At 40.9% G+C, this 27,176-nt stretch overlaps 1 protein-coding gene across 1 annotated transcript in view; it reads left to right on the top strand.

Moving 5' to 3' along the window:
- The window catches only part of LOC117394524 (uncharacterized protein C18orf63-like), a 48,025-nt gene that overhangs the window by 3,894 nt on the left and 16,955 nt on the right, over positions 1–27,176 (top strand). Inside the window, exons 2-6 of the mRNA XM_059015064.1 lie at positions 1,083–1,222; positions 1,356–1,434; positions 1,609–1,665; positions 4,246–4,357; positions 5,328–5,369. Of these exons, the coding sequence (XP_058871047.1) occupies positions 1,089–1,222; positions 1,356–1,434; positions 1,609–1,665; positions 4,246–4,357; positions 5,328–5,369 (424 nt within the window). The 5' untranslated portion in view covers positions 1,083–1,088. The remainder of the gene's footprint in view (positions 1–1,082; positions 1,223–1,355; positions 1,435–1,608; positions 1,666–4,245; positions 4,358–5,327; positions 5,370–27,176) is intronic.

The raw sequence follows: 27,176 nt of genomic DNA on the forward strand, positions 1-27,176 counted from the left end.
TTAGTGGGTAGGGTACTGCAGCAGTGTAGTATTATATTACACTCTGGTGCTAACGTGGAAGTTTACAACATGAGTCTTTATTATTATTGAGAACAGTCTGGCCTGGTTTAAGTCAAAACTGTACCATGAACGTTGATTTAACTCACTTAATATTACAGGAAAATAATGTAGAATACCTGAGAAGCATGTATGCATTTGCCAGGTACAGTGGATATAATCAATAAGCAGGACTTTAGCAGTTGGGTTAGACTAATTGTGATTTGAATCATTTGATTTTAAGTGACAGCATTTTCGGCATCATAAATAGTATCAACTATATTTGGGCAGTACGACTTGTTACCGTATTGAACTATCCATTACAAAATAGTTTACAGTTTCCCAATTCAGGAGCGCAGCCATTCGGACACGTCACTAGGAATCTAACTGTCACGCGACGTTTCAGCAGGTTGAAAAAAGGTTTCAAACCAGAAGGCGGGATGATTAGTTTTGCATTCTGACAACCTGAGGTGATTTTTTCTTTTACAGGCAAGTAAGTTTACAGTGTTATCTAAATAGAAAACTTTGTATTTGTACCTAATTGTATTATTATTATTATTATTATTATTATTATTATTATTATTATTATTATTATTTATCTGAAAACTCTTATTTGAATAAGACGCAGCGCAGCGTGTCATTGTTGTACCTTAATTTATAACTTCATATTGGCCTACCCGTATTTATTGGGCTGGTGTTCAATTCAGACAAAATAAAAACAATGAAAGTAATTTAAGTTACGTACTTTCTAAGTTAAGCTAACACCGTTTTATTTTTAAATTGATGAACATATTTTCCTTATCTTCTATATTTATTCATTGCATTTGTTCAAATGAATCAAGCTAATAATCAAATACATATAGATAATTTTACTCTAATCATTTAAAATATATATATATATATATATATATATATATATATATATATATATAGGATTACTTTACACAACTGTTGGCTGTTTTATAATCCATGAATGCTGTATCTTTGTGCACAGTAAACATAATTTACATAATAAGGTACAAAATTAAACTCCTTTTTTTTTAAAGGGCAAAATGAATGGAATCAATTTACAATCCTTGTTCTTTGTGAGTTTACCTGACCTGCGCAAGCTGTGTGGTGTAAATGTATCTTTGCTCTGTGACCCCAGTGATGGTGATGCCAGAAATAAACAGATGAAGATGTGCAGGTAAAGGGGCTCTTGTGCGATTTATTAATCTGGTGTAACTGAGTGGATTGTGTGCAATTGACTCTTCATGAGTTGTTTTGGGTATTTGACCAGAGAGAGAGCTTACAGTACATACATTTTTCTTTCATTTCAGAGAACTGTTGTTCCTTTATCCAGACCTCCTTGCTTCTCCTGTACCAGGAACATGCAGTGAAATCACTGTAATAATGGCAGTGAGTGGATTGAAGAAAATATGTTTTATTATTAAAATGTTTTATTGAAAGCAACCACATTTAAAGACACAAACCTTTTCCACACTGAACTCTTAAAATATATTTTAAATTGACACACATTTTTTATTATTATAAACTGAAAAATATTTTGTGTTGAATTTTACTGTATTTTAGATTACATTTTTCAAATCTGGAAGTATACAAGCCTACACCCAAAGACATGAAGCTAAGGTAAGCTACTCTTATTGGTTACACTGTTTACACTGTTATATGATAAATACACAGTACACTGAAGGCTAATCTAAAAAAATGCAGTTAACAAACAACAGGGAATTATATTTACAGTGTAATGTTTAAAGTCATTAGGAGACATGGGCTATATTTCCAAAACATCTAAAGAAACAAACAACATGAGAGTGCTTAAGATACCTTCAGTAACATTACTTAAATGTTTGATACAGTAATGCGTCTCGTATCCGACTGCGGTGGGACCAGAGTAAGGGTGGATATGTAAAAAGGCAGATAAATTAATCCTGTTTTAAATACCATTGTACACAGCTGTAACAATTACTATATTCACACAATTATTGTTGAGATTCAGCTTTTATTAGGGAGCTCCCCTAAGTCCCTTGTTTAGAAAGATACAGGGTATCAATGCTTGTGACAGGGTAGCTGTCTGCCATGTGGGTGCTTGCATTTGCTGCTGAGTGACAGGCAGGACATCGAGACGGAGGTTGAAGTTGATACGCCCCGCAGGCAAACAGGATTTATTTACATATCAACACACTAAACAGCTCATGTAACACTACAAGCAATGGTAGCGCACAGAGTACATACAACAGAGTGTACAAACACTTTGGTAGAATCTACAATCTCTGAACTAATCTTCTCTGTTCAATAATAAACTAACGTTGCAGAAGAGATTGATCATGGCGGATAAATGGTTAGGGCGGATATGTGACAGGCGGATATGTGACAGGCGGATATGCGACGGATTACTGTGTTAGTTTTGTAAATTCAATGGGTTTTTCTCTTTTCATAAAACAGGAGTTAATTAAAGACGAGTAAACTCTTTGACAATATGTCCCACTACAGCTTAAAGGATATATAAGGACCTTTTTATTTTATTGTGTTACATGTTCCCATGTGTAGCTTCAACTGTTGACTTAAGGTGTGTGTATTGTTTTAATTTTTTTTTTTACATTTTGACCACTTTTTTAAACTTTTAAATTGCATTCCTTGCTTCAAGATGGCTTCCCATGGACCTCTCGGAACTACATTTCCCATCATCCTCCTGCTCACATATGTAACTGAGATGGATTTACCAATGAGCAGGAGGGTGATGGGAAATGTATTCTGAGAGGTCCATGCCGGTACGTGGGAAGCCAGCTTGAGGCAAGGAATGTGATTTAAAAGTTTAAAAAAGTGGTCAAAATGTAAATAAAAAACAGAAAAACAATACACACACCTTACGTAAACAGTTGTAGCAACATATGGGAACATGTAACATAATAAAATAAAAAGGTCCTTATGTACCCTTTAAAGAGCAACTTTGTATGGACATGACATATCAGATTTATCTTAATGTATTATTTTTGTTGTTTAGATTGTTATTGGTGACATTTTAAAACAGAACAGTTCAGTAATTCAGATAGATTGAAATCGTTTATTATTATTATTTACTTCTTAGCAGACGCCCTTATCCAGGGCGACTTACAATTGTTACATGATATCACTTTTTTTTTTTTTTTTTACATACAATTACCCATTTATACAGTTGGGTTTTTACTGGAGCAATCTAGGTAAAGTATTATTATTATTATTATTTATTTCTTAGCAGACGCCCTTATCCAGGGCGACTTACAATCGTAAGCAAAAACATTTCAAGCGTTACAATACAAGTAATACAATAAGAGCAAGAAATACAATAAAACAAGTAAAGTACAAGTTTGACAAACCACAATTCAATAATACAGCAGGTAATAGTGATAGTTACATCAGGATATGATTAAATAGTGATAGTTACATCAGGATGTGATTAAATACAAAGTACTACAGGTTAAAAACTTGGCAGATTACAGTATTCTGAAGTACAGGATTAAATGCAGTAAAATAGGGGCTGATAAGAGCAAAATAAAGCACATTTACATGAAGGGTGATAGTGTCCCAGGATACAAACAGAGGAGTTCTACAGGTGCTCTTTGAAGAGGTGAGTCTTAAGGAGGCGCCGGAATGTGGTCAGGGACTGGGCAGTCCTGACATCTGTAGGAAGGTCATTCCACCACTGCGGAGCAAGGGTGGAGAAGGAGCGGGCTTTGGAGGCAGGGGAGCGTAGCGGTGGTAGAGCTAGTCTTCTAGTGCAGGCGGAGCGGAGAGGTCGAGTGGGGGTGTAGGGAGAGATGAGGGTCTGGAGGTAGCTGGGTGCAGACTGGTCAAGGCATCTGTAGGCTAGTACAAGAGTCTTGAACTGGATGCGAGCGGTGATCGGGAGCCAGTGGAGTGAGCGGAGTAGTGGAGTAGCGTGGGCGAAGCGAGGCAGAGAGAACACTAGGCGGGCAGCAGAGTTCTGGATGAGCTGGAGCGGACGGGTGGCGGACGCAGGGAGGCCAGCCAGGAGGGAGTTGCAGTAGTCTAGGCGGGAGAGTACCAGGGCCTGGACCAGGAGCTGGGTAAAGTACCTTGCTCAAGGGTACAGTAGCAGTGTCCACCACGTGGGATTGAACCCACGACCCTCCAGTCAGGAGTCCAGAGCCCTAACCACTACTCCACACTGCTGCCCATTTATAAGGGCCTTTTTATTTTTACTGGCAGATGGATTCTCCACAGAGAGTACTACCAGGTGTGCTGCAGACATGCCTCTCCTATACACTCACAGCTAAACTTGCTCCAAACTGGAACAAGGCTGGACACCTACTGATTCAAGGTAACCCCAAATGAACCCGACATGTATTGGTATGGTCTAACCCTAACCTGGCTTGGCGCTTCACAGGCATGCTGAAACAATACATGAAATTACTTTGTTTGTGACAACTATTGAGTCACTGATTTTTATACTTTAAAAAAATAAATACAAATGTATTTATATTTCAGGGCCCACTTAAGGGTCTGAGGTCACGAGTTACAGCTATAATTAGTATTGATGGTGTGTAGAGTGCATTCAGTTATGTATATCAGTTTTCAGGGTCTCCACTTTCATTGTAAATCAGATTATTGGCTAGTTTCACCGTGACAGGGCTCTGCACTTGATTCACATGTGGTGGTGCTGCTGCTTGGCTGCCCTCCCAGTGACCTGTCTCCAGGTCCCCCAGTGCGTGTGTTAATGTTCTGTCTGGTTTATCCCTGGGTGTTTCTTCTCTCTTTGGCTGCATTGCAAAGCTGTATTATTCCACACATCCCAAAACAACAGTAATAAAAACATACAAATTGGTGCATAAAGCATGGTTGAAGTTACAGCCTACTTTACCACAAGGTAGCAAAGTCATTCCAGTATATTGGCTCTACAAAAACAGGTACTTTGTTAAATGTCTTCAGCATTAGTTTTGATGTGGTCACTTAAGATCTAATGTTCTACTTTTGATTGTGAAAGGAAAATAAAACTGGTTACAAAACTAATAAGAAACTATTTACATCAAGGATAATTGATTCCTTAAATTAAACATATGAGTTGCCTATTGCTAGTTTAGTTATCATGTTCATTTTATATTATTATTATTATTATTATTATTATTATTATTATTATTATTATTATTATTGTTATTATTATTATTATCCCCAAATCCCCAAAAATAGCTTAATGGGGACTTGGTGCTGTATTCATTTAGTAGGATAAAGAATTTGTAAATTAAAAGTATTTCAGAAACAGCATTAAATTATTATATTTTTTTTCATCCAAGGAAGGGACTTTTTGACAGAAACTGGAAGGAAAAGTGCTGTTGGTAGGTGCTATACATTTGTATGATTATGGTTACGGTTCATGTGTAAAATCGGTAAATCTATAGATTAACTAGTAAATGTGTAGATTTACCAGCTCAGCGGTTAATGTATAAAATAACTAAGGAGATGGTAGTTAATGCTACAGCATTTGAAGTGAATTAGGAAATAAACTAACGTCAGGGAGCTTAATGACAAAAATAAAAAAAATATATTTTACATACTGTACTTGGGTAATTTGGGTAACTAATTTATTATTTATTTTTCTTAAACTCCAGCCTTAGGATTTTTTGTATTATTTTATTAATCTTTCTAAACTTCATCCCTTCTTGTAATATTATTTTTATAATAATAATAATAATAATAATAATATTAATAATAATAATAATGTATATATATATATAGCAGAGACCATGTATTAATGTTTTATCCTATACACGGACATGATTAGAGACCGATTTCTAGTTTTATTTCTAACGATTTTATCCCCCCGTGTCTTTCGCTTTATGTAAATAAATAAATAAATAAATAAATAAAATTGACGATAGGGCAAACATTAGGCATGGTAATAATTACATCTCTTCAGCAAAACTCAAGTCTCTACTAAGTGTGATTTAGTATTATTAAGTTGAACTCATTTAGAAAAAAAGCATAACCTAAATGCACGCATGTTTTACATTTCAGTGAGAATCATACAGTGTGCAACAATTTTGCCAGCAAAACATTATTTTGTATTGTGAATTGTTGTTGCCAGACAGTGATGGTGAATGTAAGTAAAATAGATTGTTTACTACCATCTCCTTAGTTATTTTATACATTGACCGCTAAGCTGGTAAATCCACACATTTACTGGTTAATGTATAGATTTACAGCTGAGCTGGTAAATCTACACATTTACTGGTTAATATATAGATTTACCGATTATTTATATATATATATATATATATATATATATATATATATATATATATATATATATATATATAGTGCCTTGCAAAAGTATTCAGACCTCTGACCAATTCTCTCATATTACTGAATTATAAATGGTACATTGAAATTTCGTTCTGTTTGATATTTTATTTTAAAACACTGAAACTCAAAATCAATTATTGTAAGGTGACATTGGTTTTATGTTGGGAAATATTTTTAAGAAAAATAAAAAACTGAAATATCTTGCTTGCATAAGTATTCAGCCCCTGTGCTGTGGAAGCTCCCAGTTTAGACCGATGAAAGAAATTGCCCTAACCAGGACACAATTACCTTACCATTGGCCTCCACCTGTGAACCATTAAAGTTGCTGTCACATTTTCTAGATAAAAACCCCACTGTTGAAGGATCATTGGTCAGGCTGTGAATCTGAAGGAAAATGAAGACCAAAGAGCATTCTACAGAAGTTAGAGATAAAGTAATACAAATGCCTAGATTAGGGAAAGAGTACAAAATAATATCCAAGTGTTTGGATATCCCAGTGAGCACAGTTGGATCAATAATCAGGAAGTGGAAGCTGCATCACACCACCCAGGCACTGCCAAGAAAAGGCCGTCCCTCAAAACTCTGCGCTCAAACAAGAAGGAGACTTGTGAGAGAAGCCACAGAGAGACCAACAATCACTTTGAAGGAGCTTCAGAGTTCAGTGGCTGGGAGTGGAGTAATGGTGCACCAGTCAACCATATCAAGAGCTCTGCATAACACTGGCCTGTATGGGAGGGTGGCAAGAAAGAAGCCGTTACTCAAAAAGTACCATCTGAAAGCACGTCTGGAGTTTGCCAGAAAGCATGAGAGTGACCCAGCTGCGATGTGGGAAAAGGTTTTGTGGTCAGATGAGACCAAGATAGAGCTTTTTGGCCAAAACTCAAAGCGCTATGTGTGGCGCAAACCTAACACTGCCCATGCCTCAAGACACACCATCCCTACAGTAAGTATGGTGGTGGCAGCATCATGCTGTGGGGATGCTTCTCATCAGCAGGGATTGGGCATCTTGTTAAAATTGAAGGAAGAATGGATAGAGCAAAATAAAGGGAAATACTGCAAGAGAACCTGCTTCAGTCCGCTAAAAAACTGAAGCTTGGGAGGAAATTCACCTTTCAGCAGGACAATGATCCCAAGTACAAGGCCAAAGCAACATTGGAGTGGCTCAAGAACAAAAAGGTGAATGTCCTACAGTGGCCCAGTCAAAGTCCTGATCTCAATCCCATTGAGAATCTGTGGCACTATTTGAAAGTTGCGGTCCACAAGCGTCGTCCAACCAACCTGAACAACCTGGAGCAAATCTGCCAAGAAGAATGGGCCAAAATCACTCCGACACTGTGTGCAAAGCAGGTACATACTTACCCCAAAAGACTTAAAGCTGTTATTGCAGCGAAAGGTGGCTCTACCAAATATTAATGTGTGGGGGTTGAATACTTATGCAAGCAAGATATTTCAGTTTTTTATTTTTCTTAAAAATATTTCCCAACATAAATCCAGTGTCACCTTACAATAATTGATTTTGAGTTTCAGTGTTTTAAAATAAAATATCAAACAGAACGAAATTTCAGTGTACCATTTGTAATTCAGTAATATGAGAGAATTGGTCAGGGGTCTGAATACTTTTGCAAGGCACTGTGTGTGTATATATATATATATATATATATATATATATATATATATATATATTGTAACCGGTTGGTATTAGTTACGTAATGTGTAGGATAGCCAGAAGGTGTAGAACAGGGTGAACAGATGGACGCCACACAGGAAATGCAAAACTACAGTAACTTTTATTGTGCTGCTGCTCTTTCTGCGTTATCCACAACACAACATAGAGTGTCCCTGTAGTCTTGAGGGAGTAAATCATACACGTAATAAAGTTCAGGATTGTCTCAGGTCCGTCGCTCACCATCCACTTAAACCTCCTGGCGTGGAACTGCAAGGTGAGTAGGTTCAGCTTTCTAGTGGGCACTCCCAACCCTTATAAACCACAGTTACTTTATTCCTGCGTTGCATACAGTTCCTCCAGTCCCCTCTAGAGGCAGTGCACAGACAGGCCACCCCTCCTCCAGCGAGTACGTTGGTTCAGCTCTGCTGCTCCTGGGTTACAGAGGTCCTGTACTGCAAGGTGGACACGACTGCCCCTCCTGGTACTTGGTGGAAGTCCTTTATATGCTGCAGGTCTTAAAGTTAAAAAGTATACCGTCCAGAGACCAATCCTAACAACTAATAAAACAGTACTTCAAATAAAGCACACGGTGTTTTTTTCTTCCACTGTACACCGTGTGCGCCAATCTCTGCTTCTCTCAGCCTTTGTTCCCCGTAGCTCAGAGATATAACAGTCACTGACTTATATGCATTGTAAATCCACTCCGTTGAGTAAAATAATTAAACACGCTGTTACTTCACGTCTCACCAGAACAGACGCGCACTTTCTGTGTGCACAAGCAGTGTGGTACTTCCCAGCAGCGTCCTCGGTGTTGTTAGTGCACCGCAAGAATCTTAACAATCAGTCAGTCCCACAAAGAACGCCAGTTCCCTGTACACATTAACACAGGCCGTCTGTCTGGTAACAGCGAATGAATAACAATGCAAAACCTGGGTTTACATACCCTTTCTTTAAGCCTCTGTACTTCGTCCAACTTTAAAAGACGTTTCAATTGCTGGTTGTTTTTATAAATCCGAAGTGCCTCTTCAGGTTAATAAAAGAAAGCTTACAGCTTTCCTTCTTCATAAACTGAACTGTGCTTCGTTGTTCAATTTAAATCTTCCACCGTACGCCGTCTCCAACTACTTCAACACTTTTAATATTGTAGACTTTCGCCGTCTCTACAATCAACACGGAACTCTCCACCGTTCCTACGACCCCCCCTCTCATTAGCTTCACCAGTCAATTTAAACCTGCGCTAATTACCCAGTACGCATTGACTGGTCACGCTAATGATTATGGGTTCTGTAGTTCACTCTATCCCTTACTTCTCACAACGGGATTTAAAAACAACCAGCAACACATTCATCTCCTTTATACAGCGATTTCATTTTGGTACAACCGTTCCTTTTACTTCCTTTACTTTATTGTACCCTCTGTATACCTCATTCCTTCTACATATCCTCCCACTCAGCTCTAACCTACCGGTTCGAGCGACCTTACTACCCCAACAATGTATTCTAGAGAGGCCATCAGCATTGGCATTCTGCTTACCACTACGATGTTCAATTGTGAACTTGTAAGGCTGTAAAGCTAGAAACCATCTAGTCACTCTCGCGTTCCGTTCTTTATTTTCCTTCATCCATTTCAGCGGCGAGTGATCAGTGACTAAGATGAATTCTCGTCCTAACAAATAGTACTTTAAGGACTCAATTGCCCACTTCACAGCCAAGCACTCCTTTTCCACTACTGCATAACGAGTCTCTCTAGGCATGAGCTTCCTGCTTAAATACATGACTGGGTGCTCTACACCATTCTTTATCTGCGACAGTACTGCTCCTAGTCCTATTTCAGACGCATCTGTCTGCAAGATAAATTTATTTGCAAAATCAGGTACCGTTAATACTGGTTCACTACACAATATTTTACTGATCTCCCGGAACGCTGCCTCCGTCTCCGTGGTCCAGTTAACCTTATTCAAAGCTGACTTTTTAGTTAAATCAGTTAGTGGTGCTGCAATGGTTGAGAATTCTGGTACAAACCTCCTGTAATACCCTGCCAAACCTAAAAATGCCCTCACTTGCTTTTTTGTTTGCGGGGTTGGCCAGCTCTTTATGGCTTCTACCTTACTGACCTGAGGTTTGATAATACCACCACCTACCACATACCCTAAATACTTTGCTTCTTTCAAGCCTACATAACACTTCTCAGGGTTCGCTGTTAAACCTGCGTCCCTTAAGCTACCCAAAACGGCTTCCACCTTTTTTAAATGATCTTCCCACGACTCTGTAAACACGACAATGTCATCAATATACGCAGAGGCATACTCTAAATGAGGTCTTAGAACTTTATCCATTAGGCGTTGGAACGATGCCGGTGCGCCATGCAACCCAAAAGGCATTACCTTATACTGGTACAATCCCCACGGTGTGGAAAAAGCTGTTTTCTCCCGTGCACCCGGTGTTAATGGGATTTGCCAATATCCTTTGGTAAGGTCCAACGTTGTTAAATACCTCGCCTTACCTAGCCTCTCAATAAGCTCATCTACCCTAGGCATGGGGTAGGCATCAAACTTTGATACAGCGTTTAACTGTCGGAAGTCATTACAAAAGCGCCAAGTGCCATTGGGCTTAGCCACCATGACAATTGGGCTACTCCATGGGCTATGTGATTCTTCGACTACGTCTAGGGTTTTCATTAACTCTAGTTCTTTCAGAACATCTGCTTTCTTTGCTTCCGGTATGCGGTATGGTCTGACTCTAACTTTAACACCCGGGGCTGTCACAATGTCATGCTCTATAACACTTGTTCGGCCCGGAGTTAAGGAAAACACTTCACTGTGCCGTTGTACCATTCTACGTACTTCTTGTACCTGTTTTTCTGCAAGGTCCGGTCCTACATTTATTTGACCCTTTTTACCACCTTTCTCCATATTATTTTCTACGGGTGTCTCTGGACTGCGAATTGCCTGTCCAGTTTCAACTGTTAAAGCTTCTCTATCTACCCATGGCTTTAATAAATTAACATGATATAGCTGTTCCTTCTTACGCTTATCATGTTGGCGCACCTTATAATTTACTGGCCCCACTGCCTCGATAATTTCATAAGGTCCCTGCCAATGGGTAAAGAGCTTACTTTCTGGAGTAGGGACTAACACCATCACTCTATCTCCAGGGTTAAACTGACGAACTTTAGCCAGTTTGTTATACTGCACTGCCTGTTTCCTCTGTGCCTGTTTAAGGTGACTAGTGACAATGGGAGTGACCCTATCTATCCGGTCCTGCATTTGGATAATGTGGTCCACTATATTTTTACCTACTTTGTTTTGCTCCTCCCACGTTTCCCTGGCAACGTCTAATATTCCCCGTGGTTGACGCCCATACAACAATTCAAATGGCGAGAAGCCTGTGGAAGATTGGGGTACTTCTCTAACTGCAAACATTAAGTAGGGTAACAGTAAATCCCAGTCTTTCCCATCCTTGGATATCACCTTCCTTAACATTGATTTAAGGGTTTTATTAAAACGTTCTACTAATCCATCCGTTTGTGGATGGTAAACAGATGTTTTAATTGGCTTTATTTGCAGCAATTTACACAAATCTTTCATCAGTTTACTGACGAACGGGGTCCCTTGATCCGTCAGGATCTCTTTGGGGATTCCCACCCTAGAAAATACCTGGATTAACTCTTTGGCAATGGTTTTTGATGCCATGTTCCGTAAAGGAATCGCTTCAGGGTATCTAGTGGCGTAATCTAAAATTACCAGAACATATTCATGTCCCCTAGCTGATTTATTCAGCGGACCTACCAGATCCATAGCTATCCTTTCGAAGGGTACCTCTATAATAGGCATAGGCTGTAGAGGAGCTCTGAAACTAGGTCTGGGGCTAGCTCTTTGACATTCAGGACAGGATTTACAAAACCGTTCTACTTCTTTGTTAATCCCTAGCCAATAGAACCTTTGCACTATACGTTGTAATGTTTTCTCACTTCCCAAATGGGCACCAAACAAATGATTGTGTGCTAATTTTAACACCAGTAAACGATATGCCTTGGGTACCAACAGCTGTTCTACTTGATTACCATTAATTACCGTAACCCTATACAACAAGTCATTTTTAATGAGATAATGCTCTTGTGGGTTAACAGTTACATTCTCCACGGGCACATCATTAATAGAAACCACTTTCTCTCTAATGTTTATTAGCGTGGGATCCTGCGCTTGATCCCGCCCAAAATTCCTGGTTGAAGGAGAAAATGTATCATACCAATTATCTACCCCACCGTCACTTATCTCCACAACCTCTTCACCAGTTTCCTCTAATATGTCATTGGGGGAGCACTGGGTGCTTACACCTTTCCCCGCCCTTTTTCCAACTTCTCCCACCAAGACATTTCTACCTGGTGACACTTTCCATTTTTCTAGGCGTCTTTGTCGACGACTCTTATAAATTTTATGGGGCCGTGGCCCTTCAAACAAGGATGCATCGCTAAATGGAAACAATGTTGCTAGACTCTCATCAGTAGTATTCCCTACTGTATCTTTTAGCTTTGGGCATGCCAATTCCCTCTTTATGGTTACCAGGTCTTTGAATCCTGGATAATCTCTACCAAGGATTACACGATGGGGTAAACTGCGCACCACACCCACTCTCAGAGTGTACACTTGCCCTTGAAATAACACAGTAGCCAGAGTGGTGGGGTAACATTTCACATCCCCATGTATACATGTAATACCTATGGTGAAATTATTGTCCAATTGGTTTGTAGCTATTAAATCTGCTGCTACTAACGTTAATGAGCTACCAGTATCAATGAGAGCGTTAACTATGGTTCCATTTATACCTACTTCTGCTACATAGGGAGCTTTGCCTTCCAGCTTCCCTGGTATTACAATGCTACCACAAAAGTGATGCCCCATATTGCACTGCATAGGCCCTTCCGTCTGCGGACAGTGCCTAGCAATGTGACCCATTGCATTACATTTATAACATTTGTAAAAAGAGTAATCAATTCCCTCTCGTTTACATGTTATACCACGCCCCGCCCCCTGCATTTGTCCCTTCACGACTGTATGCCGCTCTTCATTACCCCTTGTAGAGGGCTTACCCGTCTTGAAGTAGACGCGCTGCTTCCTTTCCACCGGGTCAGGTGTTGAAGTTTTAGGACTGGGGTTCGCAGTTGTGCGCACCAACTCTTCGGCCGCTAGTTGGCGTTCCACCAATGAGATAAACTCATTCAGTGTAGTTGGATCTCCTTGGCCCACCCACTTTCTCATAGGCGATGGAAGGGCTCTGAGATATCGATCCATCACCAGGAGATCAATAACCTGGTGACTGCTGTTCTCATCTGGTTTTAGCCACCGCTTGGCTAAGTGGATGAGATCAAACATTTGCGATCTTGGCGGTAGTGACATCTTGAAGCTCCATGCGTGATATTTTTGGGCTCTCAAAGCAGTAGTAATCCCAGCCCGGGCTAAGATCTCAGCTTTGAGTACGTCGTAACTGTCAGCTTCCTCTTGAGCCAGGTCAAAGTAAGCTTTTTGGGCCTCTCCAACCAGAAAAGGTGCGACAATTCCGGCCCACTTATCACGTGACCAGCCCTCTCGTATTGCAGTCCTCTCGAAGGCTAAGAGATAGGCCTCGATGTCGTCTCCGCTTGTCATCTTGTTCAGGACATGTGTTGACCTGATTGATGCATTGGTTGCAGATGGAGTAGAGGAAGTAGGGGCTGTAGCCACTTGTTCCAACCGTTGAAAAATAGCCACTCTTTCTACCCTTGCTTCATGTATCTGTTCATTCTGCAACCGGTTTGCTTCCTGTTGCGCACTGGCCATGTTTATCATGGTCTGTAGCAAGACGTCCATGTTTGCCATGTTCAATGGTGTTCTACGGTCAGGTGGGTACTGTAGTTGAATCCTGCAGTTTTGGCAATCCCACCGCTGCCACCAAGTGTAACCGGTTGGTATTAGTTACGTAATGTGTAGGATAGCCAGAAGGTGTAGAACAGGGTGAACAGATGGACGCCACACAGGAAATGCAAAACTACAGTAACTTTTATTGTGCTGCTGCTCTTTCTGCGTTATCCACAACACAACATAGAGTGTCCCTGTAGTCTTGAGGGAGTAAATCATACACGTAATAAAGTTCAGGATTGTCTCAGGTCCGTCGCTCACCATCCACTTAAACCTCCTGGCGTGGAACTGCAAGGTGAGTAGGTTCAGCTTTCTAGTGGGCACTCCCAACCCTTATAAACCACAGTTACTTTATTCCTGCGTTGCATACAGTTCCTCCAGTCCCCTCTAGAGGCAGTGCACAGACAGGCCACCCCTCCTCCAGCGAGTACGTTGGTTCAGCTCTGCTGCTCCTGGGTTACAGAGGTCCTGTACTGCAAGGTGGACACGACTGCCCCTCCTGGTACTTGGTGGAAGTCCTTTATATGCTGCAGGTCTTAAAGTTAAAAAGTATACCGTCCAGAGACCAATCCTAACAACTAATAAAACAGTACTTCAAATAAAGCACACGGTGTTTTTTTCTTCCACTGTACACCGTGTGCGCCAATCTCTGCTTCTCTCAGCCTTTGTTCCCCGTAGCTCAGAGATATAACAGTCACTGACTTATATGCATTGTAAATCCACTCCGTTGAGTAAAATAATTAAACACGCTGTTACTTCACGTCTCACCAGAACAGACGCGCACTTTCTGTGTGCACAAGCAGTGTGGTACTTCCCAGCAGCGTCCTCGGTGTTGTTAGTGCACCGCAAGAATCTTAACAATCAGTCAGTCCCACAAAGAACGCCAGTTCCCTGTACACATTAACACAGGCCGTCTGTCTGGTAACAGCGAATGAATAACAATGCAAAACCTGGGTTTACATACCCTTTCTTTAAGCCTCTGTACTTCGTCCGACTTTAAAAGACGTTTCAATTGCTGGTTGTTTTTATAAATCCGAAGTGCCTCTTCAGGTTAATAAAAGAAAGCTTACAGCTTTCCTTCTTCATAAACTGAACTGTGCTTCGTTGTTCAATTTAAATCTTCCACCGTACGCCGTCTCCAACTACTTCAACACTTTTAATATTGTAGACTTTCGCCGTCTCTACAATCAACACGGAACTCTCCACCGTTCCTACGACCCCCCCTCTCATTAGCTTCACCAGTCAATTTAAACCTGCGCTAATTACCCAGTACGCATTGACTGGTCACGCTAATGATTATGGGTTCTGTAGTTCACTCTATCCCTTACTTCTCACAACGGGATTTAAAAACAACCAGCAACACATTCATCTCCTTTATACAGCGATTTCATTTTGGTACAACCGTTCCTTTTACTTCCTTTACTTTATTGTACCCTCTGTATACCTCATTCCTTCTACAATATATATATATATATATATATATATATATATATATATATTATATTATATTAGTGCTGGAACAAACACAGGATTTTCATGTTTGGATAGTCACTCACAATTTAAATATTCGTTCAGATATTCATTAGTTTTCAAAAAATAATTAAAGCTATTATATTGCTCAGAACGCAGACAGAGACAGCATAGCAGCAGGGGCAGGGGACGTTCCCTGTGTGTGTGCCTTTATTTTACAGCAAGATGTTACAATATGTAACACGTTAAAGTAGAAAAATATCACAGGAGTAAAGAATACGTTGTGTAGGCCTTACATTACCCCAGTGAATTAACTATAAAACAAAGGATGTCAAATAGCAGTTCATTAAACGTTGTTTTGTTTATTCCCGAAATAAATAGAACATAAAGTTGACACCACATTTTATTTATTTATTTATTTACTTTTTTCCATTCCTGCCATAACCGTTTCTTCACAGTAAACTGTGGCCATAGACACGTTTTCATAAAGTAATAACATGAGGTTTACTTGTGTCTTTTTGTAGCTGAACAAGCAAACGAAAACTGCAATTTAACTTTAAACACTTCAAATTAAACAAACATGGAAATTACATTGTAAAAGGAAGGGGAAAAAAACTCACAGTTTGGTTCTCGTTTATTACATTCCACATAACAAAGACACAACACAAAATATATACAATCATTACAACATTTCCAGCAAGTTGGGCACTGTTTAAGCGAGGCATTTCAGAAAGACATGCTTGCCTTTTTTCTGTCCCATGAGATTCTGACTCACTGTAAAGCAGCACAATGCTTTTTTCACCCAGATGGCGTTCCTTAGAGATTGCAATGTGTGTGCACGCATAATCGGATTTGTTTTCTTTTTGCTGTCTAAAACTTTTAAATAGAGGCTCAGGCTCAAGAGCTGCTGTGTTGGTCCTGTTTTTTTATTTTTTATTTTTTTTTAAATACAATAATCTCACGTATCACACAAAGCTCTTTTTCATTTGCCATGTTTGAAACTGTCATGCAGCTTCTGGTGAGGCGGTAAATAAGTGCAAGCTATTTTTGTAATTTCTAGTGAATACGAACATATGAATTTTGTATCCAAATACATTAGTTATAATATTTGTCCCAGCACTAATATTTAATAAAATCCGGAACCGGGTACCCACTGTGAAAAATACCCACATACCCGAGTCTTTTTCGGGTAATGATAAAAAAAAAAAAAATCGCATTCATTACTGTTTTTAGTGCATGATACTTATTTAAATACTATATAGTACACATACATTTAGTCCATTCAGATCTGTTGACCTTTTTCAGTACTGGAAACATCTAAATAAAAATAATAAAAAAAACATCTCAGTTTTAATACAGTTATTAATGTTAAATGCGCTTCATGCTGCAGGATTCTTGGACATATTCAGCTGCTGTTGTTGTTGTTAACATGGCATCCAAGCAAAGCATTGTGTGGAATTTCTTTACCAGAGCAGGAGAAAATGGAATTTGCAAACTCTGCCAAGGAAATATTTAATTCAAAGGAGGAAGCACTAGCACACTCACTTAACCCAAAACAAAATATGTAAACGTTTCATGACAACAATTTACATTTTTATTAATCAGAAAATGCTTTCTAACATAACTCTGAGATGGTTAGCTTGTAATATGCAGACCTAACTACAGTAAAATACTACTCACTTAAAATTAAAATAAAAAGTCTGTACTGTAGGTCTATTTTAGCATTACAAAAATACTCAACCATTTCTTAAGGGAGACAAAACGATAGGTTTTCTGACGAAACTTGTTTCTTGAAAGAACTGTGCTCACTGTTCATGGAGGCAGTTTAATCGTGATGTGAGCGTCACTGTTGTCACATGAACACATTTCAACATAAGTTGTAACACAAATTAGTTAACAAACAAAACAAACACACATTATGCCAGCGCTGCAATAGAAGCTAACCATTTCCCCAACCCTATCATGTCTGCTGTTTTTCTTTTCTTTTTTAAACTACAACTATACTTATATCAAAAAGTAAAGTACTAAAGCTTTTTATGGAATCTTTTTAAGATAAAAAACTACATTATAAAACCTTAATCAGGACTATATACTTGACAAATATACAACTGGACTTCATTTTCATAAGGGACAGCAGAATGGCACTGATAATCAGGTACTAGTTGTTATTCTCAGACTAATTACAATTTTAAATGTAATTCTTCTGATTATTTTAACTTATTTTTAATTAAAATGTAAATGGCTTCAAATTACATTTTAACATCTTGACTTTTATGATACTTGCAGTCATTTAGTTCTGAGTTTTGTTGTCCATAACTAAGGTGACCATATGGCTCTGTATTCAGCGGAACAGTTTGGGATAGTTCAGGCTTTTCAACTCACAACCCAATGCATTCTGGTAAATGTTGTCCTGCTTCTCTTAAAGTTAAGAATGGTACCTGAGACAGGTAAAGCCCGCTGCACACAGCCCGACTCAAGCCATCCCAACTCATCTCATCTGAGTATGCACAGATTTTGCAATCAGTTGTGCTCAGTTTTGGTTTGACGTCACAATTGAGTTTTTCCCGACTGGGTGTCGCACACTTCTAAGACTGAATTAGACGGACCACAACTAGATCCTGGTGATTACTATGTATGCAGATTTAGTTAATACTGCCCTGTACACATTTTTGTATTAACTTAGCCCAATATAGCGACCCTCATATTATGCATGGCATCGTATGCTGATTAGACGACGGAGACAGCGCTGTGAGGCAACCAGAAGCACTTAGCCTATTAATTAATTGACCATTTACACCGTGCAAACATTTCATTCAAGCAGTGTATGACTTTTTGTATAGCTTGTCTACTACACTTTAGCCTGTGGTAAATAAAATCCAACCTGTTGATTTTTTATTTGACTGGTGGTTTTTTTTTCAGCGTGTGGATCTAGGGGCTTGTGATTTGTGACCTATTGGAGATCGACACACCGGTTACTTCTGTTTTAGCGCAGTAAGAAAATATAGGCTGCCAGTAGATTGATAATAAAAAGGTAAATTGATCATTTACCTTTGATTAGTAAACGCCTAAAAAAACCTATTCAAATGTGCACATATCTGATATTTTGGAATTCAGGACACTCAGAGCAATTCAAGACTAATGTATTTTTACCTGTGGAACTAAAGCTGTCAATATTCCGCCATCTTGTGACAAGTTACATGACAAGCTACGTCACTTAAACCTGCTTCACCATTGGTTGACACCCTTATGACTAATCAGTCTCAGTCAGTCTTGGTCGGCAACCGCTGCACACAGACAGACTGATCACATCCGAACAAAACTGCGCCTGAAAAAGATTCAACATGTTCAATCTTCAAATCTGAAGACATCCTGACTGAAATCTGCATAATCTTCGTTTTAAGGGCACGTACACTGATACGATTCATCCAAACTGTACGGCCAGTTGAGATGAGATGAGTCAGGACGGCTTGAGTCGGGCTGTGTGCGGCGGGAAACATACCAGAATGCATTGGGTTGCGAGTTGAAAAGCCTGAACTATCCCAAACTGTCCCACTGAACACGGAGCCATATGGTCACCTTATCCATAACTGAGTCTTAACACATTTTGTAGATGAATTTACCAATATGTGACCGGAATGTCACTTTCTGATCAGAAAAGAACATATGATGCTTTATCTTTCTCGCTCCAGTGGCCAAACCTCATGAAATTGTTTGGAATCAAGAAGTAAAAGAAACGGAATACAGCATTTATCACGTGTGAGATAACAGATAAGTCAAATCAGCTCACAGATAGCTGCAGAGAATTGTATTGAACAATTACCAAAACTCAGCTGTGGAGCAACAGAATGACTGGAAAACATTTTTTAAAAATATGTAAAAGATACAGTAAATAAGATCTTAATATTTGAAGCTATTTCATTAATTTTGAAAGACATTTAAAAATGGCAGATTTATTTTTTAGTGTTAATATTTACTTGAGCTTTTGGAAATGTATAATGAAAAGTAAACTTAACAGTCCATACACCCTGTCATAAGGCACTAATAGTCCCGAATTAATTAACCCTGAACTGCATGCTGTGGTAACGCTGTTAGTTTTTTTTTTTTCCCTTGCATCTGGAGAAACGATGAGGGGGTTTACAAAATCCCAATAATAAACAAACAAACAAATTAGTAAATAGCTTTAGTACTCCATAAACTAAAAATAGTGCTGTAGAGGATTACAAATTCAGCAATGCTATGGCAGCGTTTTATAAAAAAAAACAAAAAAACTAAGATACATGGAATGAGAGGCAATGAGGCTGCTTTTCAAAGCAAAGAGTAAATGACTCATGTTTTTCAAAAGGAAAAAAACATGTCAGTTACAAAACTGGAAAAAAAACGAGCAGGTTAAGTAAGTTTTCTAATGCCATATGAATATAAATTATGTACAAACTATAAATATAAACTCGTTGCAATGAAAACAAGTTTGATAACATGCTAGTAAAAGTTTAATATTAGACTAATCCTTGGTGTTAACACTTACAGGGTAACATGCTTCTAATGGTCTTTTTTTTTTTTTACAGGAGTTTAAAATGACAGGAGTGTTGCCTACTGTGCTTTATTCAATAACATTGTAAGAGAGAAATGTAAAGTTTATTTTCAGGTTTTTAAATTAGAAAACTATATCATGTAATTCCTGTTGCCATCTGTGGCAGGCTGGCTGGGCGGTGACGTCAGACAGAAGCAGGGACGGGAAAAATACTGACACCAGGCAAATACTGCAGTTAAAGGCGGCGCCGTTTTATTTAAATACAAAAATAAATCAAAGGTTTAAACAAAAAGAAACTTGCTCACAAAGCGAAAATAAATATTTTAAATAAAACAAATCACAAACACAAAATACAAATACAGGTCAGGCTGGGCAGTCGCTGTCACTGTTCCTGTATATTTTAAAGCTCGTTTTCTCTCTCCTCGCTCTCTCCACTGTCGCTCCTAATACACCCACCACGCAGCTAAAACAGCAGGACTTTTATATCCTGGCCGAGGGGTTAACTGGCTATCAATTTTCTCATTACCCCTCGGCCACAGTCTGCACAGGTAGCATTACTATGCGTGACTGCCAGCTAATTCAGTAATCACCAGCTGACAGTCACACATTCCCACGAGGTTTTTTTAACCCTTTGCGGTCCATTTATTAATCGCGCGTCAGGCACGCCAGGTCTAATTAATTTTCACACGCGCAGTTAATTTTATACGCGCTGTTTAAAAGTATTTTTTTTCACAGTCAAACGGGTTTAAATGGCCCTGCATATCAACAAAGCACACACTAGGCATCTCCAGCCCCGCCCCAGCCTTTTGTTTGCTATAGCGTTCAGCTATGTAAGAAATAAATAATAATAATAATAATAGTCGTACATACCGATCGATCATCTCCCGATCACTCGTTTTATCACCAAACTCCTCAATAATGCGATCCAAGTCATTATTTTATTACTATAACATCTGAAAAAAGCTCTGCAAATGTCCATGATAGTCTCAGTGCGCTGACGCACTTAGCCAGCTTGTTTACTATGGACGCCCATTATCTGATACCTGATACCATGTATGACTATTCATGAAATACGCCTTTTTTTTGTTTTGTTTTTTTTTTCCGGCTCCTGTCGCTACCACTCGGCAATTGAATGGTTTTCTCGGCTTTTTCCGGAGAAAAAACGACTAAACACCCGTTTATTGCGTTGCTATAATGATGTCGGACCCAGTCCGACAAAGGACCTGTGAGGAATAATTGCAATGTCGGACCCAGTCCGACAATGGACCGCAAAGGGTTAAACCAAAACACGGCTATGCTATAAATACATTTTTAAATAAATACAAATCCACACGGCGGTTCGCCGTCATAAATAATAAATACATAAACAAACAAGCACGACTTTAGCTGTCATACGTTTAAATACAATAAAACACATAAACAATACAAAATACCACGGGTGGAGCCAGCAGCTCCCCTTTCTTTGCGCGGCTCCGGCCACAGTACTTCCTGCCACGAAAGTGCAGCTGGGGGAGCTGGTCTCCTGACCTCCCCCCCCCCTTCTTCATGTCCGGCAGTTTCCCTCCGTGGGGCTCCGGCCACCCAATTTCCGGCAGCGAGACTGCTGCGGGGGGAGCTGGTCTCCTGACCTCCCCTCCCCTCCCTCCCCTCCATGGGGCTCTGGCCACAGTGTTTCCTGCCGCATGGCAGGACTGGTAGCGACCCCAGGCGAAGCAGAGCCCCCGGCGACCCCAGTTGCAGCAGGACCCTCAATGACCCTAGGCGACGGCAGCAGCAGCGGACCCTCGGGAGGCGACGGCAGCAGCAGCGGACCCTCGAGAGGCGACGGCAGCAGCAGCGGACCCTCAGGAGGCGTCGGCAGCAGCCGCGGACCCTCGGGAGGCGACGGCAGCAGCAGCGGACCCTCGGGATGCGAACTCGGGAGGGGAGCCCCTGGCCATGGAGGCGGCAGCGGGAGCTCCACTTCTCCCTCGTACCCTGTAAATGTAAATGCAGAGGAGCAGGCAGCCCCAGGCGATCCAGGCGTGGTATCCCTGAGTGGTGCAAGGCAGGCATCCCTGGGCGGTGCAAGGCAGGCATCCCTGGGCGGTGCAAGGCAGGCATCCTTGGGCGGTGCAAGGCAGGCATCCTTGGGCAGTGGCGAACTAGCATCCCCGGGCGATGGCGAACCAGCATCCCCGGGCGATGCATGACAGGGCGGCAGCAGTCCCTCTGGAGGTGACGGCAGCAGTGGACCCTCAGGAGGCGATTGCAGGAGGGGAGCCAGGACCAGCGGTGGTGCTGGGGTTGGCACTCTTCTCAGCCGCTGTGACCTGGCGGTTTTCCCCCTTGCTCTTTTTAGCAGCCTATGCAAGGGCAGCTGCGGACCACCAGCCTACTGTTCCAGTCCGTCCTGTCGTGAAGGGAGAGGCAGCTCCTGCTCCTCTCCCTCAGGTGGTGGTGGTGGAGGCAGAGGCAGCTCCTGCTCCTCTCCCTCAGGTGGTGGTGGTGGAGGCAGAGGCAGCTCCTGCTGCTCCGCTCCTGGCGAAGGCGGCAGGGGCTCCTCCCCTTCTGGCAGCGATGGAGGCGGACCCAGCAGGTACTCTTCCTCCGCTGGCAGAGGTGGGAGCGGCAAGTCGTCCTCCCACGGGGGGTGGAGGCGGAACCAGCAGGAACTCACCCTCCGCTGGCATAGGTGGGATCGACACACAGTCCTCCCACTGAGATGGAGGCGGAACCAGCAGGAACTCTCCCTCTGCTGGCGGAGGTGGGAGTGACATACAGTCCTCCCACGGCGGTGGAGGTGGAACCAGCTGGTATTCTCCCTCTGCTGGTGGTGGCCTGGGCTGTGGACATTCGGCCTTCCCCCTCTTGGGTTGTGGACGCACCAACACCCCCCTCTTGGGCTGTGGACGCTCAGGCGCAGGACGTTCGGGCTCCTCCCACGCAGGCACAGGATGTTCGGGCTCCTACCTCTGGGGCTGTAGTGGGGGTGGGCACAGCAGGCGTTTCTCTGGCGGGGGGGGCAGTTCACTGGGAAATGCCCCCACTCCCCACAGATGCAACAGCAATATTGCACTCCCATGCTGTGGAGGAGGGCTTCCCAGCCAACCTCCTCCTGTGGCTGTAGCCCTAGTTCCACCTCCTCTTTCTGAGGTGGAGTGTGGTAGCAGTCGGGCGACACGTGGCTGACTTCGCCAACTCCTCCCCCCTCAAGCATGTCAGGCAGACTTGCCCTGGCTGTTGCTTCCTCCAGCTCCTCTTTTTTCCTCCCACCTTTCCTCTTCTTCCTCCCATCTTTTCTCCTCTCCACTCCACAAGTAATAAAAAAAAAACGAAATAGAAAAATAGCAAAAACGAAAAAAAAAACCAAAACTGCAGTATCCTACTCTGCCTGCGTCCAGGAGGCGCTAGTGATCCCACGCAGGACACCATGTGTGTCAGGAATGGCTGGGCGGTGACGTCAGACAGAAGCAGGAACTAACACAAACTGACACCAGGCACTGCAGTTTCAAAATAATATTAAGACACGGCGTGCCGTTTTATTTTTAAATAACAAAAATAAATAAAAGGTTTAAACAAAAAGAAACTTGCTCACAGAGTGAAAATAAATATTTTAAATAAAACAAATCACAAACACAAAATACAAATACAGGTCAGGCTGCGCAGTCGCTGTCACTGTTCCTGTATATTTTAAAGCTTGTTTTCTCTCTCCTCGCTCTCTCCACTCTCGCTCCTAATACACCCACCACACAGCTAAAACAGCAGGTCTTTTATATCCTGGCCGAGGGGTTAACTGGCTATCAATTCTCTCATTACCCCTCGGCCACAGTCTGCACAGGTAGCATTACTATGCGTGACTGCCAGCTAATTCAATAATCACCAGCTGATAGTCACGCATTCCCACAAGGTTTTTTAAACCAAAACACGGCTGTGCAGTAAATACATTTTTAAATAAATACAAATCCACACGACGGTTCGCCGTCATAAATAATATATACATAAATAAACAAGCACGACTTTAGCCGTCATACATTTAAATACAATAAAACAAATAAACAATACAATATAACACGGGCGGAGGGGGAGACCCCGTTCTAAAAATAAACAAACCATGTACAGGGCTGCTCGCCCTGTTACACCATCAAAATGAAAAAATATAATATATGTGCCCAAAACAGCATCAAACTATATTATATCTACTTTTCTTATAAATATAACTTCCCAAGACTCTTCCTCGCTTGACTCTGCTCGTCCTCTGTTCAGAAACACGGTCGGTGCTTCTTTTTAGGTGTTGAAGTAAAGCAGTGGTGCTGTGACGGTAGTTCATTTTGCCTTTACAGATGCTGCACTGCACACGTGAATCTTCACCAAGCACTGCATATACATTACAACGTGCACCGCCATATTGGAAGTTTACGGTTTTCAGTCTGTTTTCTGGGGTGTACTGCTCACAATACTTTGTTTATTTATTTTTAAATAAAGGCTACTTGATCTTTTTGGTAAGAAACTATATCTGCGCAATAACTGTATTCCGTATTGGAAGGCACACGGTTATTAGGCCTATTATACCATGTAACAATTTTTTTTTTTGGTTTCTGGGTAGTAAGTGTTATTTCCTAATTGCTTATGCCTCAAAAGTATAGAAAATGGCTATTATTCCCCACAAACTTTGCTTTTGTGACCAGGACAGTGATATTTTGAAATTTACCTATTTCCAATGAGAAAACGGGCAAATTTGTGTCTTTTCGTTCACATAGTCAGAAAAAAACAACATATGAATCCAAATTAACATGTATTTATACTAAAGTAATACAAAAATGACTACAAAAGATTTAGAAGCGAGTAGTTTTTCGAGATTTACGATTATACTGTAAATCACTTTCACAAATCAGCCCCGAAATGTAGTCTCCCATCATGTTCTCGTTATACTGTCCTTGGTAGCGGCGTTCAAAGTCCAGTATATCCTGGTGGAAGCGCTCGCCTTGCTCCTCCGAGTACGCTCCCATGTTCTCCTTGAATTTATCAAGATGAGCATCAAGGATATGGACTTTGAGGGACATCCTACAGCCCATTGTGCCGTAGTTCTTCACCAGAGTCTCAACCAGCTCCACATAGTTTTCGGCCTTGTGATTGCCCAGGAAGCCCCGAACCACTGCGACAAAGCTGTTCCAAGCCGCTTTCTCCTTACTAGTGAGCTTCTTGGGGAATTCATTGCACTCCAGGATCTTCTTTATCTGTGGTCCGATGAAGACACCGGCTTTGACCTTTGCCTCAGACAGCTTAGGGAAGAAGTCTTGAAGGTACTTGAAGGCTGCCGACTCCTTATCTAGAGCTCTGACAAATTGTTTGTTTCATAAGGCCCAATTTGATGTGCAGTGGTGGCATCAGCACCTTCCGGGGGTCCCAGCCGTACTCATCATACTTCAAGGCGTCCAGCAAGGTCTTGATGCTGTTGTAATCCTCTTTGAGATGCACCGAGTGAGCCAGGGGAAGAGACGGGTACTTGTTACCATTATGGAGCAGCACGGCTTTGAGGCTCCTGGATGAGCTGTCAATGAAGGACAGTATAACGAGAACATGATGGGAGACTACATTTGGGGGCTGATTCTTGAAAGTGATTTACAGTATAGTCGTAAATCTCGAAAAACTATTCACTTCTAAATCTTTTGTAGTCATTTTAGTATTACTTTAGTATAAATGCATGTTAATTTGGATTCATATGTTGTTTTTTTCTGACTTTATGTGAACAAAAAGACACAAATTTGCCCGTTTTCTCATTGGAAATAGGTAAATTTCAAAATATCACTGTCCTGGTCACAAAAGCAAAGTTTGTGGGGAATAATAGCCATTTTCTATACTTTTGAGGCATAAGCAATTAGGAAATAACACTTACTACCCAGGAACAAAAATTGTGTTACATAGTTATTAGTGGATCACAAAGTTATGACAACCAGGATGATGTTATGTTGTTTTCTTTCCGATTTAGTTCCTGAGTAGTTGCTGCGGTTATTATAGACAGAATTACGTTTTATATAAAGGGGACAGTTTTTAGCCATCTGTTGTACTTTGGGATGCTTAAACGTAATTCTGTCTATGGCTATTGCATGGTTATAAACAATATATAATGCTGTATTAACGCTCTATAATAAAGTTATTAAGTATATATTAAATATTTATAAAACATTAATAAGCAGCACCTTAATATAAAGTTTTACCCTGTTTCTAATTAGAGCCTCTGTCCTCCCGCCAAACACAACGTTTGTGGCATGCATATGTTACGTGAGCAAGCTAAAGGACTTTCATTGGGCAAAATGAAATCAAACTAAACAGTCTGTATTTATTCATCTACCAGCTCACATTGAATGTGCTGGCAGTCTTACACAAGTACATTTTTCAAAGCCTTCGCCACCGTGGCGAACTTGGGGAAAAATAGTTGAGCCACAAGGGAAAACGTTTTGCTTGTGGCGAGCGGCTAGCGGGAACGTAGGTACCTCTAACAAGATTCAGAACGAATAAAAGCAGAAGTCCAAGAAGCCAAGTACAAAGCTGTAAGCTGTAAGATTAAACAACCGACGATGGAAATGCAGCTCCGCTGTCTTGTGTTTTCAAGTATGACTGACAGTGGCCCGAAAGAATGATTGTTCTATGAAAATGTGTTACATTTACTAAAATTTACTAAAATTACATTTACCGATTTAATCAACTAGCCCATAAATTAACAGATCAAAGTTTTTAATCGAGTGACAGCCCTAATATATATATATATATTGTAAGGTAGTGTAGTCCTGGGGGAATGGGACTACGTCTCCCAGAGGGAAAAACCTTTTAGTTTGGTTAATTGTTTAATTTAATTTGTTAATTGGTTTATTGTTAATGATCCCCTGCACCTGGTAGTGATTGTAAATTAGGACCAGGTGCAGGGTATATAAGAGGTGCAGTCAGTCTGCACAGGGCTGCTGTCTAGAAGGAGACAGGTAGAGGGTTCTGTGTCCAAGCAGCCACGGGAAAAGTAAGGATTTTGGAAAAATACTGTGTGTATGTGTTTTCTGTTGTGGGGAAACGGCTTAGCCGTCCCACTGTATAGTCAGGGTGTTCCTGAGGTTTAGTTAGCGCTCCAAAGGAGCTAGGTGTTGTTTTGTATTTTGTTTGTTTTTGTGTTTATTAAAAATTGTGCAACCGCACTTAAAAATCAATTTCTGTGTTTGGGTCTATTTTTAAAGGGGCAACGAACCCGAGTGGGTGAGATCTTTTACATTTGGTGGCAGCGTGTGTGGGCGCCCCTAGAGACCCAGAAATGGATA

This window comes from Acipenser ruthenus, chromosome 3 (assembly GCF_902713425.1).
Source record: "Acipenser ruthenus chromosome 3, fAciRut3.2 maternal haplotype, whole genome shotgun sequence".
Lineage (NCBI taxonomy): Eukaryota > Metazoa > Chordata > Actinopteri > Acipenseriformes > Acipenseridae > Acipenser > Acipenser ruthenus.